The 26,459-nt window shown below is 50.8% G+C and overlaps 1 protein-coding gene and 1 pseudogene across 6 annotated transcripts in view; one reads left to right on the top strand and one right to left on the bottom strand.

Moving 5' to 3' along the window:
• Positions 1 to 26,459, bottom strand: part of TMEM63C (transmembrane protein 63C) — an 86,509-nt gene that overhangs the window by 24,568 nt on the left and 35,482 nt on the right. For 4 of the 6 annotated variants that reach the window (XM_016156641.2, XM_016156642.2, XM_016156640.2 and 1 more), the window contains 5 exons: positions 12,485 to 12,547; positions 8,217 to 8,379; positions 7,583 to 7,662; positions 7,072 to 7,153; positions 2,294 to 2,331 (listed from right to left, as the gene is read on the bottom strand). In XM_016156641.2, coding sequence (XP_016012127.2) covers positions 2,294 to 2,331; positions 7,072 to 7,153; positions 7,583 to 7,662; positions 8,217 to 8,366 — 350 coding nt within the window. In that variant the 5' untranslated portion in view covers positions 8,367 to 8,379; positions 12,485 to 12,547. The remainder of the gene's footprint in view (positions 1 to 2,293; positions 2,332 to 7,071; positions 7,154 to 7,582; positions 7,663 to 8,216; positions 8,380 to 12,484; positions 12,548 to 26,459) is intronic. The other 2 variants (XM_016156644.2, XM_016156646.2) reach the window with 1 other exon arrangement.
• Positions 20,815 to 20,933, top strand: LOC118600710 (annotated as a pseudogene).

Genomic DNA, 26,459 nt, shown 5'->3' with positions numbered 1-26,459 from the left:
TCCAAATCACAGCAGTCGAAATTCTCCCCATCCTTCAAGGCCTTGTCTAAAACTACGCTTCTTTTGAACCTCCTAGTAGAAATTAATTTCTCACTCAGGTACCCTTTGCACAGCAATTATAACCTCTCCATCACAAATTATACGTAGTCTTGTTCATCTTTGCTTCTCCAACTAGACTGCATGGCTCTTGTGTGCTGGGGCTCTGGTTCCTTGTCTCTGCTCAGCACGTGTACCAAGCAGCCTTCTAGACAGTGCAGGCTACATAGTGCGACACTCAGCCTTCCTCCCTCCCTGGACGATGTGTTCCTGATGGAGGGAACTTTGGGGCGGGTGGAGGTGGAAGAGCGTTCTCACACAGGCACACACACAGCTGTGCACACCGACCACCCACTGACTTGCAGGTCCAGGTACACACACGCAAACAGCTGCACACACAAATTCGCACCAATGTAGTGACCTGAGTCTTTTGGTTCACACCCACATGCACACTACAGAGACACCTGCCATATGAAGTTTTATGCTTTGCACGTATACTACTCCCTCCTAACGCAGACACTTTCTCCCCCGTCCCGTGTACACCCATTGCTATGTCAGCAGACAGCAGAGAAAATCTGGAAAGTCAGTCTCAAACTAGCCTAAAGGCTCCTTTTCTCCCAGGCCTGAGGATGTGGTCCACTCCAGCAGGCCCATTCACCAGTTTTCCTCCATTTTTCCCATGCAAAGGGCTGGCTAATTTGCCATCACACTCTTCCCCATCATCCATAAATTTGCTAAACCCAGGAAACTAGAGCCGGCCTGACCAGCTTCCCAGGGTGACAAGCAAATGTTCACATGCAATATTGGTTAATTGTAAAATGCAAATATAGTAAACACCTGTCGAAAAGAAAAGAAAATTTCCTTGAAACTGTTGATAGCAGTTGCCTCTGTGGAGGGAGTTCGCGAAGAGGTGCATGAGAGACTGGAGGTGCATTTTCATGTTTCTCTCAATTAAACGCATTTGTGTGAGCTTGTGCACGTTTTAAAAATTAACAGAGCAAAACTAGAGAAGGTGCCCAGAAACAAAAGTCTCCTCTCTGTTCTGCCTACATGTGGCTAAGTTTCCTGAACCACACATAAACTAGCCGTATCACTTCCTGGGGACTCTGTGGAATGACGAAGAAAGACAGACTAGAAGCCAAGGCCATGGAGAGTCCCCCATCGGTGAGGCTGGGGCTCAGACACAAGAAGCCACTAATCTTAAGCTCGGTTTTGGATTTCCAAGGCCTAGTCAAGGTGCCCCATGCCTTCACAGGGTTCCAGGCCCTTTGTCGGGTCCGAAGAAAGAAACGGTTCCCGGTGTGGTATAGGTGGGGTGGGGCCTTGGTACAATGTGGGAACGCTCTCAGCAGCGCTCTTGAACGGTGGGCATGGAGGCAAAAGGGCAAGAAATCCTGTGAGCCATTGCAAAGAAACAAATTAGCAGGCCCAGCCAGGGTCCCCGGGGCAGGTGGCCTCTGAGGGGCAATGAGGCTGCACCCTAAGGCAGGCATCACCAGGCAAGAAAGGGCCGTGGAGGAGGGTTTTGAAGGGTGGGCAGTGCAAGACGTATGGGGGATATTTAGGGAAAGCCCAGGAACATACAGTGCTCCGAGGTGGAAACAGGGCTGTGTGCACCCATGCATGAGTGTGTACATATGTGTGCATGCATGCATGTGTGTGTACGTGTGCACATGTGTACACACACATAGTGGGGCATAGAGCTCTGCTAACTCTCTGCTCAGCTGAAGCTTTTGGCTGGTATGAGGGAATCGGGACGAAACAGGTGACTTGAGGTCTGTCTCCGTGCCAAATGAGGCCTGACACTGGAGAGATGCAGAAGGTGAGGTGGCCAAGGGGCTGCTCCTGTGTAATCGGGCGCTGAGGCCGAGAGAGGAAGCCTGCCCTTCTGCATGGCAGTGCTGTTATTTTTCCATTTTGTCAAATATGATGCATGGTGTTCACGGAAATAAAGCAAATAGTATGCAGGATTTCCTTTTTCTGGTGTGGAGTATGTGAAAGCATTTTTGTAAGCATATGAAAGTAGTCCTTTCCTGATGGTTATGGCAGAGATAAAATGGACTGTGGGCTATTTCTAGTTCCTATGTCACCAACTATAAGCCCAGAAAACATCCTCTGCCTGGGCCTGGCTGAGGTCGTCAGTGGGAAGTGGGGAGCTGGGTACAGAACTCAGGCCCAGGTCAGGAGACTCCATCCCACCCCCTCCACCTAATAAGGCAAAGCGTCTGTCACAAGCTCAGAAAGCTCAGGCACTTACTTCATGGTGATGGTGTTGAAGAACCAGGAATAGAAGCCCTGGGGAAAAAAGGAGAGAAAGCATGAGAAAATCCAGGCCTGGACCTGCCCCACCCAGTCTGGGAACCCAGGCAGAGGCAGAGTGAGGTGGCCTGAGGCAGTGTCCTTTGGGAGTCTCCTTCCCAGACAAGAGACATCAAGAAATGGGCTGGGTCCTAGAAGGAAGCTGGCGAGGTCCAGAATCAGTAGTGACTGGTGAGGAAGATGTTGCCCCGGAAGTGAGTTGACACCCCTTCCACTGGAACCTGTTGCAAGAAATGGGGGTTTGGGCTGGAGGGAGAAAAGGGACGCTTTCGGGGGTAGACATCAGTCGCTTTCTGCCTGTTTCTCATTGCTTCCTTCAGGGAGATGTCCTTCTCCCATGCATGCGGTCAGTTGGGTTATCCATCAAATAGGCCACTGCCACCAGTGGTCACGTGACCAATGGGAGCATGAGTCAAGTGGGATCAATGAAAATTCTCTAAAAGGGATTGACACGGGTGTGGGGAAAGAGGGCCTCTCTCCCTCTGAGTTCCTGTACCTTGGTAAATACCAAGGTCTTGGCGCCATCTTTGGTGCCACACGCAGGATCTTGTCTGAGAAAAAAAGCCAGCTCAGAAGAGAAGACCAGAGAGGGAATCCCAGTGGCAACACTGGACTTCCTGGATCTAGCCATACCTGAAGCAGGTGCTTCTCTTGAATTTCTCTACACTCAAGCCTCCCATTAACCATTTGTAACACTACTTTGAGTTGTTTTTTTTCCCCCTTACATCTGAGGGTCCTGTCGATGATGCCTTTCTCTCAGGGTCTTGCTGTCTAGAGCTCGTGGATGGTGGGGAAATGTGCCCTTGGCCTTGGGGAGTCAGCTTGGGAAGAGTGTACATGAGGGTGGGCTAAGGCTCATGCTCTGAAAGCTGCCAGATCTGGCAGCTGGTTAAGTTGCCCTGGTGCATGCTTCCTTCCGGGATCCCAGGTTTAACAAGACTTTGGAGAAGCTTGCAGTTCTTGACTGGCCCCACAAGCCCGTCAGTGAACCAGATAGGCCCCTGGATGGTCCCCTGGAACCACACAGGTTGGGGAAGGGGTCTTTCCCAAAAGGAAGCGATGAGGGGCAGGCAAACAAGCAACAGAGGGCAGTTTCTTGCTCCCTTCTGTATAAGGCCCACCTTCTAAGTCCCCCTCCTTGTGTTGGGTCGATGGACAGTGGGAATGTCCACTTGAGGAGTGTCTACCTCAGGGGCACCGTTTTCCCAGCTACATCCTTGGGAACTAAAGTAAGGACAGATATCCAGGTATGAGTTAGAGCAATGATAGGGGATAGAATGACAGTGGCAGCGGCGACTGGGAAAGTCCTCAGGGAGAGGGGTGAATAGCTAGAGAAGAGTGTGACTGAGTGTCGCCACCCCTTGCATGGAGAGTCTTCCTGCACAGCCCTCCTCTGGGCAAACAGGGCTGTGACTTACTCAGGGAGCAAGTAAATCTGTTGATGGCCCCTCGTGGTTATGCACAGGGGAGGATACACCTTCCCTAGAATCACTTCCACCTCTTTCAAGACAGGTGCGCAGGTGTATACCACACGATGTACGTTCATGTCCTAGAATTTACACAGGACAGAACCACCGTGAAAGGGCAGAAGTGGTAAGTAGAAGTGTGATCTATGTGCCCATGAAAATCATAAAGACAGAGATGTGTAAGTGAGCACATGTGGACCCATCTCTCTGTCTCTCTCTGTCTCTCTGTCTCTGTCTCTCTCTCTCTCTTACACACACACACACACACACACACACACACACACACACACACATTGTAGCTCTGAAAGGCATAAACCATTCAGAATATTTAGCAGCTAAACAGTAGGTCTGAGAAACAGATACCAGTTCCTCTCTTCTCCTCACCCCTGTAGAAAATGGCCACAAGTTCCCAGGGACCAGCTCAGCTGACAAGACCAAGTGACGGTGGTCAGTTCACTGGACCTGTCTTCGTGGCCCCATCCTCCCCATTCCAGCACATGGGGTACTGACAGCTGCTGCGACTGGCCCTAAGCACTCTGGTGAGACCTCTTTGCTTCTCATACCAGTCAGCCTGGCTCGGACCCACTGTCCTACCTGGAGCACCTCAGGGCCCACCTCACTATGTTCTCTCTCATCTAATTTCCGCTCTCTTCAGTTTGGCTGCCCCTCAGCTGCCATAATGATTTATTAGACAGTTTTTAAATAAAATTATTTTTTTGTCATTGTACAAAAATTGAAAAGTCAACCAAAGCGATATTTCTAAAAATAAACACGAGAGCCACCTTGCAAGGGGGGTATGACTGTCCTTGTTCTACGGTGGAAGAACCTGTCTGAGGTTCCCCACTCTGATGGGGGCAGATCTCAGCAAGTAAAAGGACCTGGCCTCCCGGAGGGACAGCTCACTCACTGGATCCAACAAACCTGTGTCAGATTCTAATTACACAACCAGCTAGCCTGGGTGCTGGGACAGCAGGGAAGACGCCTGGTCGGCACCTGCTTTCGCTGGGGGAGGGAGACACACTAGACAGATTGTGTAAGAGTGTTGAAGAAAAAGGATGCATTTTCCATGAGTACATTATAAAAGATCTGGACCCGGAAGGGGTAAACAGGGCTCCCTTGGGAAGTGGTGCTTTTGTGGGAATCTGAACATAGGGTGTGTATGTGAGCTTAGAGAGAGGCCAGCGGGGAAGGGGGAGGGGGAGGAGAAGGGGAAAGGCCCTGCAGAGGGAAGGAGGATCTAAAGGATGGCTAATGGGCCGGGGGTGGAGGAGTTCAGAGGAGAAAGATAGGCTCACAGGTGGGCGAGAGGTCAAACCATGAGACCAAGTCATTTGAAATTTATTCCGAGGACATTAGGAAGCCTTTGAATGGGTTGCCCGCATACATGCGATTGCTCTGGATGGGGTTGGGGGCAAGTGTGGACCTAGCGAGATCAGCTAGAGGCTACTGAAGTCATCTGAGTGAGGCCCGCACTGGGGGATGGTGGGAAAGGTAGAGAGAAACAAAATTGAGAAGGTAAAAGCCACCCAACTTAACCATGAGCTGGCCGTGCCCAGGAGAGGGGGCAGGAACAAGGGGGGTGCAGCTGGCGGATGGCGGGAAGAGTCTGAGACCAGGGACCTAGGGTCAGGCGGAGGCGGAGGGAGATCACGTTAAACCTGAAATGCCTTTACAATATACATGTGGAGATTATGTGAAGGTCATCGGATAAATGGGGCTGGAGCCCAGAGGAAGGTTTAACTAGAGATAGAAATTTAGGAGGAATCAGCGTAGATGTGGCAACCAAAGTCGTGATGGTGGATGACATGGCCAGGGAGAGAGAGTGGAGAGAGGGAGGGGGCGGGTCTGGGATCAGCTGTGGGAACCTCCAGGTGTGGAAGAGGGGTCTGTAAAGGGGACAGGGGAGGGACAGATGGTGAGGCAGAAGGGTCTCCCAGAGAGCATGACGTCAAAAGCAGCTACTGGAAGATTCTGGCCAAGAAGAAAAGATGTTCCAGCAATGTCCCCAACCTTTCTGGCACCGGGGACTGGTGCTCCTCTGAGACTCTAATGCGTGATGATCTGAGGTGGAGCTGAGGCGGTGATGCTAGCGCTGGGGAGCGGCTGCAGATACAGACGAAGCTTTGCTCGCTCTCCTGCCGCTCACTTCCTGCTGTGTGGCTCGGTTCCTAACGGGCCATGGACAGGTATTGGTCTAAGGCCCGGGGGTTGGGGACCCCTGGTCTCCAGGGTCAGCCCTTTCTGAGAGATCGGATGAGACCTGAGGAAAGTCCACTGGGATTCGTGGCATGGAACCACTGAAGACCTTGGGGGTTGTCTGAAGATACTCACCATACATGAAATGATGGGGCTGAAAGCCATATTTGAGGGGGTCGAGGAGCGGGAGGTGTGAAAACGGAGACAGTGAGGGCAGATGCCCTTTGGGGAGATTGGCTGTAACAGGGCAGAGGGACACGGGCAGCTGTGGGAAGGGTGGTAGGCAAGGGACGTCTCACGCCTCCCTCCCTCTCTGCGTTCAGGTCCCCACTCATACGTCGTCTTCTGCCCAAGGCCACCCCGACCACCCGTCTGTAATATTTCAGCTCCGCTCAGTTGCTCTTGAGTGCCTTCCTTGTCCCCTATTTCCTTCACGCACTTATCACTGTCCTGTATGCACCTGTCTGGGTGTCTCTCACCCAGGAAGAAAGTGTCATGAGGGAGGACTTGGTTCGTTTGTTTCACCGCCCAGCGCCCAGTCTGCAGACCAGTGACTAGCACACAGCAAGTGCGCCACAGCAACTGCCTGAATGAACGGACAAGCCCAGGTGGGGCGATGGCATTCGGTGGGAAAAAGAGGGAGAAGACTGGGCTCCACTGAGCAGATCGGGTGGCAGGAGGTCAGGGGGTCCCTGCCTGAGAAGGGGAAGGTGAGTGCTCGGCTCAGTGTGAGCCTGGGGCAGTGAGAGGGTTGCAGATTTGGGGAAGAGACAAATTAGCTTTTAAAATCCCTTTGAAATATTAAAATTAGTTAACACGTCCTTGGCACCCTAGGAGGTAGGTATGGTTAATATCTCCATATATCCGATGGGGAATTGAGGCCTGGCAAGGCTGGGGAATTTGTGTAGTCGCGTTGCTAGAAGTGGTTGTGTCCGGCTGACTGTAAAGCCTCTAAGTGCGAGCGCGCTCCTTCCTGCACACACCAGAGCTGCCCGCGCAGAGCCGGGACCCTCCCCGCCACCCCGCCCTGGCCCGCACCTGCCCCAGCACTCACCTTGTCCTTCTGTTCCATCTCCATAGAAACATCCGAGGGAGACGTCTTCTCACTCTGCTCTCCATAGATCAGCGAGGTCAGGCTGCCAGGCAGGGAAAGCAGCAGGGAGGCGGAAAAGGAGAGAGAAGGCTTCAGGTGCCTGCCTCGCTTTCTCTCCTGCTCCCTGGGCCAAGGGCTGCAGTGGCCTCCTGCCCAGCAACGGAGACACCTCAGTTCATGTGCTGAACACACAGCTCTAGTTACAGACAGTAATCGCCCCCGTTGCCAGGTGCCCAACGCATCTTGGGAGTCACGGGATCCAGAAAGTCTGAGGTCTGAGAAAAAAGGGGCCTCGTGCCCAGAGATGGCTGCCCTCCACGTCGCCTTTGTGCAGGGAGGGCCAGAGCAGGGCAGGGGTGGGGGATGACGTGATACCTGCCGTAGCTGGGGCACTGATCAGAGCAGCGTTCTGGGTGCAGCACATCCCCCCAAGAGCAAACGGCTCTCGTCCTGACGCCCAGCCCCTCCTCACCTGTCGTTGTGGATCAGCAGAGCCAGGCGCCCATAGTCCCACGCGGCTTTCCGGAGGAAGGAGTAAACCAAAACGATGAGCTACAGGCCAGGAGAGGCAATATGGGGCAAGAGAGCTAATGACGCCATCCCCTAGGCTGGCCCCTGCCTTCCCCTGAGAGAGACCTTGTTCCTCGAGGTCCCTAGGGGGTCCCCCACCGTGTGGCCACCTCTGCAGGGTAGGGGCCACGTCTTTTTCAACTCTGCATTCCCAGGGTCCAGCCGCTTCCTGGCACGGAGTGAGTGTTCAGAGTTTGCTGCATGAAAGTGCTGGTGGCACACTTAGAACTATCGGACAGGACACTCCTTGTAGAAATCAGCAAGGAGAGAAGGAAGGCCCAAGGGCACTGCCCAGCCTTTGGACAATGGCGCATGGAAGAGAATCTTAGGAATTCTGCTGGTTCTCCCCGCCCCTTCTTCCTCAAGGCCCACCAACCAGGGGCCGTCCTGGGAGAGACTGTCATTCAGGGAAGTCCCTACCGCTGTGGCTGGTGTCCATTTGAACAGTTGGGCCCCTGCTGCATCTCTCGTGAGAGTTCGACTGCCTGCCCTAGCTGAGACATTGTGGTCTGCCCGCCGCAGTGCCCAGGACTCACCACCCACAAGATGATGTTGAGAAACAGCACGGTGGGCACACCGCCGAAGGGCTGCCCCTGCAGGACGGTGTTGTGAGACTGGAAGCACTCATTCGTTGAGATGTTCTGTGTCTTTTCGGGCACATTCAGGTCGCCTGGTGTGACAGCCATCCTTCAAGGTCCCCTGGTGAACAGAGGGGTGTCCAGGTCAGATGTGAGCAATCTCTCTCACTTGGCAAAACACAGGAGCCCTGCCAGGACACTGGGGGGAGGTGCCCAGTGCCAGTTAATGACTGGTCAAGGCAGGCGGGTGGCCTTAAGATGGCACACGGCCACACCCTGTGAGGGAACAGCTTCCTCAAACCCAGGGCCGTGATGGCAGAATTGCTCAGATAGCCTGGGAGCATTTGTATTTCGTACCACTTGATCCATTTACAAAAATAATTGTAAAATGCACATCTAAATGGTCTTTCTAATTCTACTTTGGTGAGGCTTTTCTTGTCTACAAATGAACAAACTTCACAAAGGTAGGTCAGGCCTCAGAGTGGAAATATTCGATTTAGAGGATGGAGCCAGGGCATTCACAAGATGCCTGTGCTGATGGTACTCACTGCTGATCACCTCTAACATCCTATGATTCTCGGATCCACTTCCTAGGAGAGGCTGTTGGTCCTAAAACTAAATTAGGTGAGGATGGAGAAGGCCTCTCATGTAGCAGTGACTCAGTAAACGTCACTACCTAACATTGAACTTGAACCAGGGAGATCGGCACCCATCCAGGGTTCTGAGGCAATTCACTGGTCTTGAGCATTCTGAGGAGACTCAAATGCAGGGCTCGAGGTCACTGGATCAATATTCTTCAGGTATGGATAAGAGTGAAAAACCATGGATGCAAATTGGAGGCAACTGGTAGCTTCTTCGACGTAGCTGCAAAGTTGTTATGATTTTAAAAGATCATTCCTTTCGGCTCCAGACCTCATCTCATCCTAGAAACTCTTCATTCTCATTCAAGAAAAGTAGGTTCACTCATTTGTTCATTCAACAAATATTTAGTGAACAATTGCCTTCTGCCAGACTAATGCTGATGATGCATCAGTGAACAAGACAAATAAAATCCCTCCCTCATGGGATTCTGGTGGGAAGAAGCGGTGTAGAGGTGAGGGCGAGATTGGAATTGTGAAGAGCATGACTGGGGAGGACCGCAACGAGAGAGGATGACAATTGAGCAAAGGCTTGAAGGGAGGGAGCAAACCACATAGCTACTGAGAAAGGGCATTTCAGGCAGAGCAAATGGCCTGGGCGTGCAAGCTTATCTGGACCACTGAGGAAGAGCAAATAAGCCAGGGTGGCTGGACAGGGGAGAGAGAAGGGCATGGGCAGGGTTGGAGGTATCGAGTCAAGGAATGACATGAAACAAGTTAGAATTAAAGGGATCACTATGACCCCTGTATTGAGAACAAGCAGAGAAGTAGAAGCAGAGAGGTCAGTTAGGAGGAAACTGTACCAATCTAGATAAGAGAATGGTAGCCCTGCACGAGGATGGAAGCAATGGAGGTGGTGAGAAGTAGTCAGATATTAAAAGTATTTTGAATGTGAAGCCAACAAGGTTTGCCAACAGATCATATGGGGAGTGTGAGAAAGAGGAGCTCTAGATGACTCTGTTTTTGGCCTGAGCAGCAGGAAAAATCCAGGGAAAGACAGGACATGTAGGCTGAGAAGTGCAGGGTGGTAGTGGGGATCAGGATTTGGGTTTGGACATGCTAAGGGGAGATGTCGAGCAGCTGGTTAGCTATGTTGAGCCTGTAGATCAGAGGAGAGACTGGAGACATAAATGTGGGAGTTGTCAGCATACAGATGACTCTTAGAAGCATAGGACTGGATCACTGAAGGAATGAGTATAGTGAGGTTCAAGATCTGAGCCTGAGGATGTTCCCATAAAGAGAGGCTAGGCAGATGAGCAGGAGACAGAAAAAGGAATTAGGAAGAGAAGCCAGTGAGGAAGGAGGAACAGACAGAGAGGGTGGAGCCCTGGAAGTCAAGAAAGACAATGATTTTAGGAAAAGGGAGGGATCAGTTGTGTTAATGTGGCCAAGTAAGATGGCCACTGAGAATTAGCAGAGTTGAAATAATGTGGAGGTTATTTGGTGGCCAGACTGAATCGGTACAAGAGAGAATGAGAGGAGAGGGCTTGGAGCCAGTGGGCGTGAACGATTCATTCATTCAAAGAGGAACCAGAGGTGGAAGTGGTCAGGATGGGGGGAATAGCAGCAGCACATGGTATGCCGATGGGAATGATCCAGTAGGAAATAAAAGTCTGGTGATACAGGAGAGATGGGGCACTCGCTGGAGCAATGTGAGGATGTGGGAAGCGCTGGGAACTAGGGTACAAGTGGAGAAGATGGCCTTTGCCCAGAGCCAGACAGCTGACCCCTAGCAGCAGGAGGGGAGGCAGGTGTGCTGCTGGAGCTTGCGGATACACTCTCCTCATTGCTTCTACTTTCTCAGTAAAAGGAAGAAGGTCTCAGGTGAGTGTGAGATGCTGGTGGTGGGAAGATATGGGATGTTTGAGGACAGGAAGAAAGGTAGAAATAGAAATCTCGGGGAGTGATCTCGTAAATAGATTAGGAGAACTTAGCAGAATTGCCAGGCCGCACAAAAGGCCCATTGAGATTCATGGTGTTGGATTTACACCAGACAACCTGAATGTGACCTTTCCTAATCTCCCCCAGCCGTATTCATCTGTGAGGTTGCCCGTGTGGAAGAAGCAGACAACTAGATTTAACCAGGGCAGAGGTTTTCCCAAGTAAGTATGAGAATGAGACAAGAAGGTTGATGTTGTATGCGAAGGAATAATTTTAATGATTAGACATGGCATGTGAGCCAGGTAAGGAGAGAAATGGAACAACGGTGAAAGGCGTTGGAGTTCCAGATGGTTGAGTAGTAGAGCTCATGAACTGATAGACAGGAAATCGCTGTTGGAAAATGAGCTGGATGACATCGAGACTAAGAAGTAATTGCAGTTATTGGTAGTGATAATGTCTAAGGCATGACGATGGAGTGAGGGGCTGGGAAGTCAAGGCTAGAGTGTTGGAAGGATCATCTCTAAGGATGAAGACAAGAACAGTCTTAGCCTGACAGTAAGGCAAGAATTGAAACTTTTCAGGAATAAGGGGGAGTGCCCTGAGGGGAGGAGTCAATGTCCCTAACAAAGATGGGGAGAGGGATGTGTAGGCAGAAACCACTGGTCCAAGGCAGGCACTTCAGCGGGGAGGGAGAAGAGCCTGGAAATTGCATAGGGGAGCAAGAAGGAAGTTTCTCCCACCCTCAGGCTGGTGGTGATGGGGGAGCAGCATAAGCTACTCTCTGAGAGGGAAGTGGGGTCCTTGGGAGTCTCCAGTTTACGTTCCCAGTGGGAAGGTGGGGTACCGAGGACCTGGGGAGTGTTTCAGAGGATCCTGGGCTCTGTAGCACAGAATCTCAGCTCTAGCACCTACTCGCTGAGTGACCTCAACCAAGCTATTTCATGTCTCCATGCCTCTATTCATCTGTAAAATGGGGGCAGTGCTAGCAAGTAGTACCAGCTTCACAGTGCTGTTAAGTGGGATAAGAGGGTTAAGGCATGTCGGTCGTGGAGCACAGGAAGTATCACGATGTCTGTGAAATGAAGAGTGGATGCAGAGTTCCACGGGGCAGAGTGGAATGGTTTTAGGATTTGGCTTTGGGGCGGGGGGGTGGGAGGTGATGGAGAAAGAATAAAGGTAAAGGGACTGGTATGTGGGAGCTGGGAGGCGGCCAGCTCACAAAAATAGGAAAAAAAGGACATAATGAGATCAGCTTTGGAAAAAGGAAAGAGCACAAAACTCACTCTCCTTCCCTCTAAATTATCATCTAGCAGGAGCAGGGAGCTTCTTGTCTGTCTTAATTTCCCCTACTTTCTCTTCTTCTCTCTGCCCAGGCTGCCCACTGTTTTGTTATAACGAGGTCACTGGTTAGCTCATTTACGCTAACACGTTTAGCCACATGTAAAATTACAGTCGTTTACATTGAACACTGTATGTTTTAACAGTAAGGCTTCTGCCAGAGGGTCAGCGTAGCGCTGACGTCATTTCATGGATCTCTTGGGGGATGGGGCAGGCATCCAGCCAGCCATCTCCTGCTGTCGGTCAGCAGCAGCAGGAAGTTACAGTTCTGCTGGTGGCCACTGGGGGGAGCCCGCACAGAGGAATCGGGTGGGATCTGCGGAGGGATGCAAATCTGGTGAGCCTAAATGCCTTGGCGAGACTTCCTACCTGAGTCGATTCTCCAATGATGGTGCAACTCAGGCCTTGAGGCTCCACTCAGCTACCTGGCTGCTGCAAAAGAACAAATACAGTGGAGAGAACAAGAGACTTAGGGACCCAGGCCGTCTCCGCTGGCAGCAACATCCCTTAGGGCCCCTTTCCTCATCTTTGTGCTCCAGAAGCTCATCTTCTATCACATATGTGTTTTGCAAATAGCTTCTTCCCAGTCTGTTGTTTGTCTTTTAATTTTATTCATGGTATCTTTTGAAGCACCAAAGTTTTGAATTCTGACAACATCCAATTTATCAAATTTTCTTTTATTGTTCATACTTTTGGTGTCATATCTAAGAAATCTTTGCCTGACTCAAGGTTTTAAATTTTTTTTCGTCTAGGTTTTCTCCTTAAAATCTTATAATTTAACTCTTACATTGAAGTCTATGATCCATTTTGAGTTGATTTTTACATATAGCGTGAGACTTATCCTTAATCTAAGTTCATCTTCTGGCACATGGTTATCCAGTTGTTCCAGCATCATTCATTGATTCCTCCCCTTTAAAATGAGGTGAACAGCCTATAAACCCCTCTCAAGTCTGTCTGGGGACTGGAACCAGGCCAAGGATGTGCGAGCGCTCGGTGAACCGCTGCGTGACCATAAGGACGTGTGGTAGTTGTTATTACTCAGTTAATACTGTGTGTGATGAGGGAAGGGCACGGGGTCCTGGGTGTGAAAAGCTCTAGGCGCTCATCTGGCTCAAAGAAGAAGGTTTGAGTTCTGGATGTTGCTCTTTTCCACTCAGCTCCCGCTCCCTCATTCTCTCTCATTCCAAAAGCATTCCTCCCTTAAGCCTTCCCTCCCTCTCTCCTTCCTTCCCTCCTTTCCTTCCTTCTTTCCACAAAGAAGAGTTGAGTACCTACCCTGAACCAGGCATCATGCTGGGTTCTTGGGACCTGGCAGACTGGTTCTCACCTGTATGAGGCTCCTGGACTCACTGGGGAAGACAGGCAAGTGTGCAATGCACACACCACTGCACACTTCGTTAGCCTGGGTAAAGGGAGCCACGGGGAGGGCCCACTCTGGAGCAATCAAAGAAGCTTCTGCAAGGAAGTGACCTCCAAAGTGAACCACGAGGAAGTGTTGAAATCAGTACAGTGTGGTAGAGAAGTGTGGGCAGAGGGAACCATCTTGGCCGAGACCCAGAAGGGAGACTGAGCATGGCATTGTGAGAAAGTTAAGATGAGTACTTGTGGCTAGCATGTAGGATAGATCACTGGTTTATTCTTTAATTTGTTTATTCACCCCTTCAACAAGAATTTGTTGAGTATCTACTATTGCCAGGCCCTGTGTAAACTGTGGAGTTATAAACATGAGGTCTTCTTCGGGGAGTTCACAGCCTTTGGCAGTTGGGGAGAGGACTGCTGTTGGGAGGTCTGGCCCAGGTTGCCGCTCTGCCGGTGAAGAACCCCAGCAACAAGGTCCAGGCCTCTAAGCTTGCAGCGGGCTGAAATCTACACAGCAGGGTTGGGTTGCGCACAGACTTTCAAATGGGAAGAGAAGAAGGAGAAGAGAAAAGAGAGCCTGACCCCCACCTCACCAACCTCCTCAGCTTTCTAGGGAACAAGCAGAGGCAGTAATGAGGGAGATTGTTGCCATGGAAACGTAGAACAGTCAAGCCTTTTTTCTTCATCCCTAAACCATGCCTGGACCTGCCTTCTTTCTGGAGGAAAGGTTAGCTCTTGGGTATGAAGAAGAGGGGCAGAAAGCTTTCTTGAGACAAAAGCACCACACTGGGAAGAATGAAAGTTGAAATCTGGGGTAGAGTAAAGGAATACAGAGCAGGGGCACAAAACGGCCTGGCGTAGGGGGCTTCAGGGGTCTCCTCTCTTTGTCATGAATTTCACAGCAGAGCCCAGGGAGGCTGTTCAGGGCATCAGGGAGAAGTGGGCTCTCTGGAGCAGACTGTCTGGGCTTAAATCCCGGATCCACCCTTGCTAGCTGTGTGACCATGGACAGTGACTTCATATCTCTGAGCCTTTGTTTCCAGCCCCTTGAAAGTGGGGATAATAACAACAGTGTTGCCTCACAGGGTCATTGTGAACATGAAATAAGATAATTCACATAAAGCCTTTCACACCACGCTTGAGGTCTACATGTGCTCAATGTTGGCCAGTACTGTCATCGTCATCAGTTTGTGAGACAATGGTGAGGGGCTCGGACTGAAACACTCCCAGTCTCCTTCCACCTACTCTGTTCTGAAACAGACGAGAGGAGAGATGCGGAGTATGGGAAGCGACTGTCCAATACCCCACAAGCTGCAGCCCGTAGGTGGCTGTTGCCTCTGTTCTTCCTGTGCATGATGAGCAAATGTCAGCCTTGCTCCTGGGGCCGAAAAGGGGCAGTGAGAGAGAGTGTTAATGACGGCTGGCGGGTCAGGATTCTCAGGTCCCTTCCTCCGCTGTGCGTCTTCTCTAATGGGGGAACAAGTGGCCTTCTTCCCCTTCCATCTCTTTCCCCATCCCAATCTCTAGTGGTAAAAGCTGGAGGTTTAGTAGCCGCAGGCCTGGGCAAAGTTTTCCTTGGCAAATGGGAAAAAGCTTTGAAAATAACTCGTTTTGTCTTTATTACTCCTTCACTCACACCCCTCCTTCCAAACGTGGCACGGTTTCAGCTCCTGCCGTCCTAAATAGTCTGGCCAGCACTTCGCTCCCCATTCCCCAACTCAAGGGCAAGTCTTCTGTGTAGGGAACCTAAATCCTAGAGCTAGGGTGGTCCAGAAAGCCCTAGGGAGGGGGTAATCTTATTAATAGCTAACATTTACTGAGTACTTACTGTAGGATAAATACTTCCCATTTAAGTACCAGCTCATTTAATCCTCATGTGTACTGGAATCATCCATAGATGGAAAATTGAGGACCAGAGAGGTAAATAACTTGCCCAAGGTCATGGTGCTATACAGAGGAGAGCTAGCCCTTGAACCTGAGCAGTTCATAAGCCTCTGCTCTGCTACTTCCTGGACACTCTGGGCCTCTGCTGGGCTAGCAGTGCTGGTCAGGGGGCAGAGGAAGGGGATGCACTCGCTCAAGTCCTAGTTCCAGGGACAGACTCTTTCCTAGCCTTTCAGAGTAGTGCAGTGGAAAGTGTTATGGACTGAGGGACCCCAGGAGAGCTGGGCTCTGGGCTACCTGTGTGGCCTTGGGCAGATGTCTTCCCTTTTCTGGGCCTCTTGTCTGTAATTCTGGTGGCAGGTCACTGAGGGCCAGGCTGGAGCTAGGATTCCAGATGTCTCAGAGACACATCCCGCAGCCATACAGTCTATACTTCTTAATGCTGCCCAGAACTCATTCTACTCCACCATCCCCCTGACTTCTAAAGGGCTGGTTCACAGGGACTGCATTTTTACTGGGAGAAGCAAATCTCTGTAGTCATAAGCCATGATCTTAGGAAAAGCAGCTGTGGGTGGGGAGCCTAAACCCTATCCCCCACGAAATGCACAAAGCCATAGCACCTGCCCCACCCCCTACTATCTGACCTTCTCAGTCTCTTCAATAATTCATCGCCTTTTTGTTAACAACAGGAAATATTATTTCTCATGGTTCCGGACCTTAGAAAAACAAACCGGAGTTCCTGGCCATAGGCATACCCTCCTACCTCCCCTTCTGCTCTGGGTTTTTCCTCATATCCCCTTCCACGACCTCTGTTCTCAGATCTGCCCAACCCCCAGCCCTTTCCAGGACATCGGTCAGGGGCCCCAGTTCACTCTCACTGCTGGGAGGTCAGTCCTTTGGAAGAGAGGGAGGAGGGGAGGGATGTGACTGTAATGAGGGTTCTGGCTAATGTCCTTCCTCACCCGCCATGCCAGCTGCCCATGCATCTTCTGTCTCAGGTCTCAACCTCTGTATGTCTTCACAGCCAAAGATGGTTTGCCCAACTTAACGTACGAAGAAACTGGGTTGCCAGCAGGCTAAGAGATTTGCCTAAGGCTGGGGAGAGTGGTGGATTTAAAATCAGATCTTGGGGTTTTGGCTCCCCATTCAGTGCTCTCAGGCTTGGATCAGTGACTCCTCAGCTTGGGGCAGGAGAGCTTGGAATCACCTAGGTGTAAGTAGATTCAGATATTCTCACACCTCTCTCCAGGTTCTAAGAATGAAAATCTCCAGCCAACTATTATGTGCAGCCAAGATAGAGAAACACCAGCTTAAGATTTTCAGGGTTATTTACATCTAAATATAGAGCTCTTAAGAATTTAAAATGTTTTCTGACTCTCCCAAAATAAGGAGGAAGGATGAGGAGATCTGAAGATAAGGGATGGTAGCTCAGTGCCCCTTAAATCATATTGCAGTGAGGCACCTCATAAGACCTGTCTTTATAATCTCCTCTCAGGAGATCTGCCATCCCCCTTCCCAGCTCATTCTGAGTCTGGAAAGTTGGTAGCAGGTCTAAGAGACCCACATCACCTCTTCACATGAATCTCCAAACTCTTACATTTCTCCCTTTGCCAGAGGTCACTGGCCTGGCCTGGCCATCTCTGTATGGGGCATCATGCCTGCCCTCTGTCCTCTCCTCATGGCCCTTAGAGCTGTCTGCCTTACCCTGACTGAGCTTGAGCCACTTCCTCCTGGGCTAGGCTGGGGCCTTGGTCTCATTGGCATTCATCGCCCCTGGCTCCAGCTCAAATCCTATTCCCTGAAGGCTTCTTCCAATGAGCAGCCCAGTCTATACATTGTCTCTTTACACAGCTGGCCTTTGCTACTGCTGCCTGGCATTACTCTCATGTGTTTTTTTTGTGTGTGCACATAAACTGCCAGTTCCCCAGAAAACTGATGGGCTCCTTGACAGCAGGGCCCGTGTCATGGTGGATCTCCCACGATGACCGGCATGTGGCAGGCCTCGGTGAAAGATACATGTCCTTTATCCAGGGCTACACTCAGGGGCAGGAAATAACGAAATGTGGATAACTTGAATACATTTGCACACACTTATTTTTGCACATTGTTGGTGACCAAGTCTTCCCTCCCAAGTCACAGCATGTAGTGGAAGGAGCATATGATTTGGGGGCAGGAGATTGATGTGAATCTGGCTCTATTACTTATTAACTGAGACTTAACCTCTCGCTGCTCAGTTTTCTCTTCTATCAAATGGATATAATTATGTCCACCCTGCCTACACCAAGTGCTCGTGACAGTTAAAGATGGTACATGGAGACATTTTTCTAAATTAAGAGTACCTCACATGTTGGTTGTTGCCTTTGCTATTTTCTTCCTAGGATTGAGGTCAGACTTCCTCCAGAGTGGCCCCTAAATGGCCCCCTCGGGCACCTTTGAAGGTCTAGCATAGGGTGAGTATATTGGGTTCCACCTTGCCATCTGGCTCATTAAAATAAAGCAGCCAGTAGCTGGGACCTACAGAAGGATGCTCAGCACCACGGACAGCGCCACATCTCTGCTGTGGCTTCTCTTTGCCGGGGGTCTGTGGGCAGGGCCCGATAGCGCCCGCTAGTGGCCCTGACCCCAAAATAATAACAACAACGGGCATGTACTGAAAGAGTTCTAGGTGCCAGGCACTGTGCCAGCTTTCTTAATCTGGATACAGTCAATGGCCTTTAGCATCCATTCCCACCGCTCGTGTGCCTTCTTATATCGCAGAAGCTAGAAAGCTAAAAACTACTTTCCCTACACTCCCTTGCAGCTGGAGTTCTGAGTACAGACCAGGTTCCATCAATTAGAGGCACTGGAGATAGATTTATAAGGTGGAAGGGAGGAGGACGCCATCTTCCTGCTGTTTGGGTTATGTTCTGCGGACAAGTAATGCTGAGGAGAGGAAGATGTGCTTTGCAGCAGATCCATGCCCCAGGCTCTAGTTACTGGAGAGGGGGGTGAGGAGCTAGAGTCAGCAGTGGGACAGGATGCAGAGGCTCCTGACTCCTGGCTTGCCTGTGAGGCTGCAGGAGTCTCATCCTGGCTATGGCTGAGGAGTGGTTCGTCTGGTGGGTCATTTCTGCTCTGTTCTGAAGACACAGATTTTAACCCTTCTGGTGATTCTGTGAGCATGTCATTCCCTGTATTAAATTGTTTTGTTTAAAGCTCTTAGTGTTCTTTAAAGTTCTTCGGTTTTTTCTTCCTGTACAAAGAACAGGTAGGTTCCATTATTATCCTATCTTACGGATGAGGAAACTCAGGCACAGAGAGGTTAAGTATCTAGCCCAGGTCAGGCAGCTGGTGAGCCATGGGACCTGAGCCCAGGCCGTCTGACTCCCCAGCCCGCTCTAGGAATGATGCCCCCAGGCTGAAGACTGAAGTTAAATGGAGAAAAGAAAATGCTGACAGGAAATTCTGGGAATGTACTCCAGGCCCCAGTGGGCGCAGCCCCTGAGGCAGTCTCAGGAGAAGAAAGGGGAAGAAGATGTGGACCTCGTGATGAGGCAGGCATGATAAGAGTGCCTTCTTACGGTTATCTTACTGACCATCATTGACACCTCACAAGCAAGCTAAGAGGTAGCAGCCTAAGAGGTGGATATCAGTGTCCCCATTTTGCAGGTAGAGAAACTAAGGCTCAAAGAGGTTAAGTAACTGACCTAAAGTTACAGCTGGAGAGAGACAGAGGCAGGACGAGAATCTGAGTGTCTGGCCCCAGCACATCATGAGGCCTCTGAAGGCACAGCTGCGGAGAGAGCTGCTTCGCCCATTCCAAGAGGAATGTATTTCTGGGGTACAGGAAGACAGGCTCCTGGGTCTGTACTGCGTTTAAGAGACTCCCCACTAACGGAGAGGAAAGGCTGCAGGTGGCAGGGGGAGCAGGAGTGCAGCACGGGGAGAAGGCGGTCATCTTTACCTGGGCTGGGAGCTGCGTGTGTGGGCTTTCCCCTCACCCGTCTCAGGAAGGTCTCTGGGACCGCTCTCCTTGACAGGAAGCTTCTTTTTCTTGCCCTGAAGACCCTGACTCAGGGGCCCACACCTTTCTGCCCATGGCCGCAAGTCAGCAAGCAGCCAAAATAGTGCCCCAATGGAGCTGGAGGCAGGAGGGAGAGACAGCTGTGGGGACATCACTGATACCCAGGTCTCAGAGCTGGGCAGTGACTCAGGGAGACATCAGGAGGAGCAGGGGTGACTCCCTGCTCAAATTAAAAAGACAAAAAAGCAAGAACAGCAGAATATAATGCTGTGAAACTAGATGATCTCGATTCTAAACATAAAAAAACGGAAAGAATGAAAAATAAAATTATGCCTGTAGAAAAAAAAAGACCAGTTTCTCTGACAGTGGTTTTTTAAAAAACTTTTTCTGAATTTGAATAACTATTTAATATGAGCATGTATTATTGTTTATAATTAGAAAAAGTCATATTTAGAAAGGAAAGCTTGATGTTTCCAGGCATGCATATGATCAGTTTCTTTTTCTTTCTGCATCAAATTCTTCTTCCCTCTTCAAGTGCCCTTATTCTGACCAGCTCTCACTCAAGCTTGCTCATGGAGCCAAGTGGCCCAGTGGTTTCTACTCCGAAAGAAGAGTCAAGGCCTCAGTCTGATTCCCCCTCTGCCTTTCTCCTTCACAGGGTCTGGCTGGGCCAGGTGCAGGAAGATCAAGGCTTGATCTTGCACCATATGGGCCAAAGTAGCCACCGCACCCCTAGGGGTTGGTCCGGAAGCCAGAGGCACCCTCCCTCCCCAGATCAATAACTCCTCCTGGCAGACATGGTATGGTGCTGACCACAGCATTGAGAACTAGATGCATTGATCAGGGCAAGGGTTCCGTGGCCTTCCGCAGCATAGCTCTCAGTTGGGCAAGCAGGGGCCAGCCTGGCATGCCGCTGACTCAGCCCCTCTCTTCTTACCACCCCACTCCCAATCAATAATCAATCAGTAGAAGACAGTGGCCACCGAGGACCCTATAGCCAGCTTGAGGGGTGGAAGGGAACAAAGGAGAAACAGGAGCTTCCTGGAGTCAGGGTGGGGCCTTGAAATCGGCCTGGCCTGGGCTTTGTCTCTGAGGCGCCCGGGGAGCCCCATTGCTTACAGTTATCACATCACCTGGCCCTCAATAGCCTGCTGGGGCAGCAGTGATGACTGTCGTCATTTTACAAATGTGGGTGCTGAGGCATGGAGAGGGCGAGGAGCCTGCCCAGGGCCACACAGCCAGCAGTGGTAAGGGAAGATGGGGATGGAGGTCTGAAGCCAAGGCCTGAGCTTTTGCATGGCTCCCTATTCCTTCTGATATCTAAGCTCCTGGCCTGCTCCAGGAAGAGCCCCCCCTGGCTCCAGGGACCCCTCCAGTCTTACCACCCCCACCTCACTACAAGAAGTCTCAGCTCTAGCAGATGGATGGCCCTCATCCCCTCAAAAGCCTTGGCTTTCATGGCCATGCCGCCCCGAACAAGCCCAATCCTGTCTGAACTCGGAAGCTAAGCAGGGTCAGGTCTGGTTAGTACTTGGATGGGAGACCACCTAGGAAGACCAGGTGCTATAGGTGTAAAAAAAAAAATAAAAAATAAGGGATTGTAAGCTGACAAGGTTCTTGCATTCTGTGAGGTCAACCAAGGGTTGCCTCGCCTAAAAAAAAAAAAAAATGACTTCACTTTCTTTGCTCCCTCCCTTTGTGGAAAGGCTTCCTGATCCTCCCCCAATAAGAATGTTCCGCTGTCAGGCCCAGCTCGACTCTGCTTCCTCCTGGCAGCCTTCTCTGAGCACCCCGGTCTCAGCAATCTCGTCCACCCTTCATCTCTTACAGCACTCACTTATGCTTTCCTGCGGGGTAGGAGGTCCTAAGGAGAATGAGATGTGTTTTTCCCCCTCGTCAACCTCATTCTAGAAGGGAAGTGAGAAAGGCCTTGGCTAAGAAGCAATCATAATGCTCAGTGTGTGTTTGACGGGCTGCCAGTAGCAGGACTCATAGACAAGGGGCACTGAACCCAGTTTGGAGTGTCCAGGAAGGCTTCCTGGACAAGGGGGGCCTGAGTTGTGCTGTAAGTTGTGATGAAATCAGCTGGAAAGGCTTCCCAGGGCTCTCCTTAACATGGCCAACGTGGCTGCTTAGTGCTCTACCTTCACTTCACCCAGCTCTCAATTTCATGCCTCAGCTGCCTTCCTCTTTTCCTCAATGCCTGGAGTATTCTGCCTCGCCTCTTGCCACAGGGCCTTTGCATATGCTTGACTTTCTTGCTGGAATGCTCCCCTCTCTCACAAGTTAACTCATTATCTCGCTAGTTAATCTCAGCTCAATTTTTGCTTCCTTAGGAAAAAAAAACTACTGACCAGGTTGATCCCCTACATTCCACGCCTTGGGAGAAACATAGAGTGGGTCCCTAGGGAGCGCTAGCCTTCTTCCTCTGCTACTTACTAGCTTCATGCTTTTGGGCAAGGTTCTTAACCTCCCTGTGCCCCTGTTCCCTTATCTGTAAAATGGAGATTTTAATAGCATCTACCTTACTGGGCGAATGTGAGGATTATATGAACCGATTCACACAAGATACTTAGAACAGTGCCTAGCACATGACAACGGCCTCATACAGTTAAGTATTCCTTTCCTTGTTAGTGCCTAGAACATTGTATGGTTATTTATGAGATGACATAGCAAATGGCTAACTCCCCCAGTGGACGAAAAGCTCCTAATGACAGAGCAGATGGTTGTGCTTGCTCCTTATTTTCTCTGCTGTGCTGGACAGAGCTTAGTGCTTTACAAATATTGGCGGAAGAAAGGAATGATTGGCAGCGAGGTTAGGGTGGGTCTCGTTTGGCCCCCATAATCTCAAACCCAGAGTATTGTGGCTGACAAGGTTCTTACAAATCCTCTCACCTAAGCCCCTCTTTCTGCACATGAGCACAGGTCGCTGCTGGCTACCACGTCCCTGGCTTCCACCTCACAGGGCCGGGCAGCCCCTGCCCACCTCCATCCCCACCTTCCTCGGGTGCTCTACCGCCTGATCTATCTGCTCAATCAGTAGATTGAGGGCATGGTGAAATCTTGGACTGAGGCAGCCATTTCGGTCTTGATTTAAAAAAAAAAATGTGGCACATCTCAAATTTGAGTGTTGTGGAGCAAATTCACTCCCATCAGAAGCGGGCGAAGCTGCAGGCTTCAGTGCAATGCTGAGTTATTGCCGTAATTTCCGTCTCCGTGGTAACAAGTCTGGACTAAGCCTTCGGCTAGCAAAGACTGGACAAAGGGCTGTCAGCAGCAGCACTGCCCACCCCCCAACTCCCGGGAGTGCTGTTCTCCTCCCAGCCTCCTCCCTGCTGGATTCCACATCCCCCCACCCCCTGCAGGAGTACCAAGTATACTGAGTGGAGAGGGGAGGGCAGAGAGGAGACGCAGCCAAGGCAGAGGCCCCGTGGATCCCAGAGTCAGGCCTAGTTAGAGCCAGAATGAAGGTGCCAGGCAGCAGAAGCAAATAAGCAAGATGCCGTTGGGTACCATCTCACCCCAGAAACTCCTGCTGTCAGGACGGGCTCCAGCAGACGGTGCCACAGGCTGGGGGTGACAGAAAGACCAAGGATCTACAGCCAGGAGGCTGAGCCCTGGCCCACGCAGACCCAACCAGATGTTAATGATTGTTGATGTGTAGATAGAACAGGCCTAACTGATCACCTGTTCTGTGCCGGCCCTGGGCTAGGAAATGAGCAAATGTAAATAGCAAGTGGGTCTGCCCTCAGTGAAAGCACAGTCCAGTGGGGGAGATCAAATGACAGCGAAAGCACCCAATCAGAATACAGAGCAACAGATGCTTGTTCAGTGAGCAAAGCAAGATGCAGGCAGCGCAGGGAGAATGCCGCCTCCTGTGCACCTGCCTGCTTCCGGATTTTCTCTAGGAGACCCCAGAAAGTCTCGACAGGGGTTGCCTTCTGGGGAGGGGGAGAACTAGGTGGAGGCTGAGGCAGGGTGAGGAAGACTTTTATTCTATTCTCTTTTTCACATTTGGAGTTTTGTATTATGTGCATATATAAGCAAACTGAACAAAAAAATCAAAGCCAAGATGAAAACAGCACCATGTGATAGGTAATATAATAGGGCGTGACCCTCTTTGTGCTGGACTTAGCGGGGAAAAGCAGCTCTCACACTGAGGGGTTCTCATCCACTCAGGACCTCAACACTCTCATCTTCCAGGGGCGTGTGTCCCTCTGTCTCTGTGCCTGTGCCGTTTGGGATTTATAGATGTATTGGGTCGAATAATATCCTTCCAAAATTCGTGTCTACCTGGAACCACAGAATATGACCTTGTTTATGTAACTATGTGTGGATGTAAATTGGATTTATTGTGGTGATCATTTTGCAATATATACAAATATTGAATAATTATGTTGTGTACCTGAAACTAATATAATGTTATGTCAATTATACCTCAATAAAAAAAAAAAGAATATAATCTAATTTAGAAATGGGGTCTCCGCAAATAAAATTGGTGAAAAGGAAATCATACTAGATTAGGGTGGGCCCTAAGGAAGGCTACAGGGAGACAGAGAAGCAAGCCATTGAAGGCAGAGGCAAAGTGATGCAGCTACAACTCAAGGAACCACTGGAAGCCAGGAAGAGGCGAGGAAGGAAACTTCCCTAGAGTCTGCAGGGGGAGGCGTGGCGCTGCTTCTGACTTGACTCCAGGCTTCTAGCTTCCAGAACTCTGAGAGAATAGATTTCTGTTGTTCTAGGTTGCCCAGTTCACGATAACTGTTACAGCTGCTCTAGGAAATGAATACAATGGGTCTACGCGTTCGTGTTTGTGTGTTTTGAAGTATACTGATGTGTTCTGTGTGTATGTATCTGTGTATGTTTTGGAGGCTGTTTGGGTGTGCTTGGGAATGCGTTTGTGGCTATCATTTGGGTTTTGTGGTGCGTGCATATTTGTGTTCTCATATGTGTGTGTCGACTTGTGTCTGTATATGCATTTGTGCGTCTCTATATATTTGTGTATCTTGGTGTGCATGAGAGCATGTGTGTATGGAGCCAGCAATCTCTGTGGTCTCTCTGGGACCTCACATTCCAGAAGTCTGCCTTGGGGCCCCTGCTTCAGGGGTTGGCCACAAGGGGATGCTGACCAGTAGTAGGGAGGGACTGGCATCACCAGGTTGGAGCAGCATCCCATTGAGACTAGGGCCACCTGGGAAAGGGGAGGTCTTGAGGGGAGAGTGTCCCCATTGCACCAGCCCTATCGGCAAAAGGGGTGGGTCCAGCAGGAGCCATAGCCTGTCACCCAGCCTGACAGCGTTCTTGGAAGCCTTCAGCAGAGCAGAGGCCCCCGAGAGGGGCTCCACCTCCTATAAATTTGAGTTTCTTTGTAACATTAGAGCCGTGGTTCTCAAACTGCGTGCATCAGCATCACCTGGGGGGCTTGTTACACCACAGGTGCCTGGGCCCACTCCAGAGTCTCCAATGCAGTAGATCTGGGTGGGGCCCGAGAATTTGCATCTCTAACAAGTCTCTGGGTGATGCTGACACTGCTTGGTGTGGGCATCCTGGTCTTTCAGCACAGGCTCTGGAAGACAGTCCTGGCAGGCTCCAATCTATTTTCTTAGTGTGTCTCCCCCAGCTGCCCATGTCACTCACAAAATCGTTTGTTCAGCAAAATAATGGGCCAGACTCTGTTTTCTGCATTCGAGGTGGTTATAGTCTGGGCATAAAATTCTAGTGGGTACATGGACCTTTCCCCCCCATCCCCAACCCCCACCCCCACCCTCCCACCCCCCACCAAAGGAACTGTGACGGGTCTGCATAAGTGCATTCCTGAGGCCTGGTGAAGGAGTGCTGGGAGCACAGAGGAGGAGCACCTGACCGAGCCCTGAGCAGTCTGGAAAGGCTGCCTGGAGGAGGGCTAGCCAAAGCAGCTCTTAAAGGATGGATAATAGTAGTCACATTAATTGAAGCCTTTCTTAGCCAAGCACTGAGCTAAGACTCTGCAAGCCCAAGCTCTTTCAATCCTTACAACAACCCCAAGATGGGAACTATTGCGGCAGAAGGGAGATTTGAGCCCAGACAGTCGGCTTCCAGCAGCCACATTCCCAGCCTTGAGCGCATATGGAGCTTCCCACCTGAAGAGAAGTTGCCACATGGAGGCCAAGGGCAGGACAGTCTAGGAAGAGACCATGCACGTATGCATCAAAGTGGAGGAGGGTGGAATTAGATTGTGTTAAGGTTTTCCCTTGAGGGAGTTCTGGTCTCCCAGAATGGAAGCGTACCACCTCTAGGCGCGGGAGAGATGGGAGGAACACCAGGCTGTGGCTCCACCTGTCTAAACAGGACATGAGCCACTCTGACTGAAGAGGGGATTGGAGAGAGGTGGAGGAAGGGGGCTTTGCCTGTGAGCGCAGCTACGTCAGTGATGGGTGGGAGCCAGATCTCAGAGGCTGTCTGGGTCACATGGCCTCACAGGGCCTGGGGTGGGGCGGTCAGAGGGGTCCAGAACACAAGGGGCCAAGAATCACAGTGCCACTGTGGTAGGGGCACCTACAGATCTGCTGTGTGAAGGTCAGCCCTGAAGAGAGGCTGATGGGCAGCAGGCTGGTACAACCTCCATGACTTATGATGGCCAGCACACTTGGGCCCCAGGCAGTCTTTGTGTGGTTCTAGCAGTTGCTGGCCTCCTCAACTAGAGTACAAGTCCATAGGCCAGGGACCAGCCTCACGGCGACCTTGCTCCTGCCCCCTGGGTTGGGGGTGGGGTCAGGAAAACCCCGCTAATTCATGCTGAATGAGAATTCAAATAGCCACCTGAATCCAGAGAGAAATGAGCTCCAGATGCAGCAAGAGGTATTCTAGTTAGACACAAGGAAGCACTGGCCTGGGATGCTGAAGGATATAGTAGCTATTTCTAGAGAAGAAGAGACCCATCTTTCCATCTCTGTCACCTGTCTGGAAAAAAATGTGGTTAGGATTTCACTCTCCCCTTCCTTCACGAGCTCCTCCATCAAATCTCACCTACATTTTAGTTTCCTTTCTCCATTCCTGCTGGCCCCATGCTCCTGCTTTCTTTGCCTGAGTGGACCAAAGGCTCCTCCAGCTGGTCCCAGT

This window comes from Rousettus aegyptiacus, unplaced genomic scaffold (assembly GCF_014176215.1).
Source record: "Rousettus aegyptiacus isolate mRouAeg1 unplaced genomic scaffold, mRouAeg1.p scaffold_m13_p_3, whole genome shotgun sequence".
Classification (NCBI taxonomy): Eukaryota; Metazoa; Chordata; class Mammalia; order Chiroptera; family Pteropodidae; genus Rousettus; species Rousettus aegyptiacus.
Note: the sequence above shows the minus strand (reverse complement) of the source record. Positions and strands in the feature narration are given on the sequence as shown.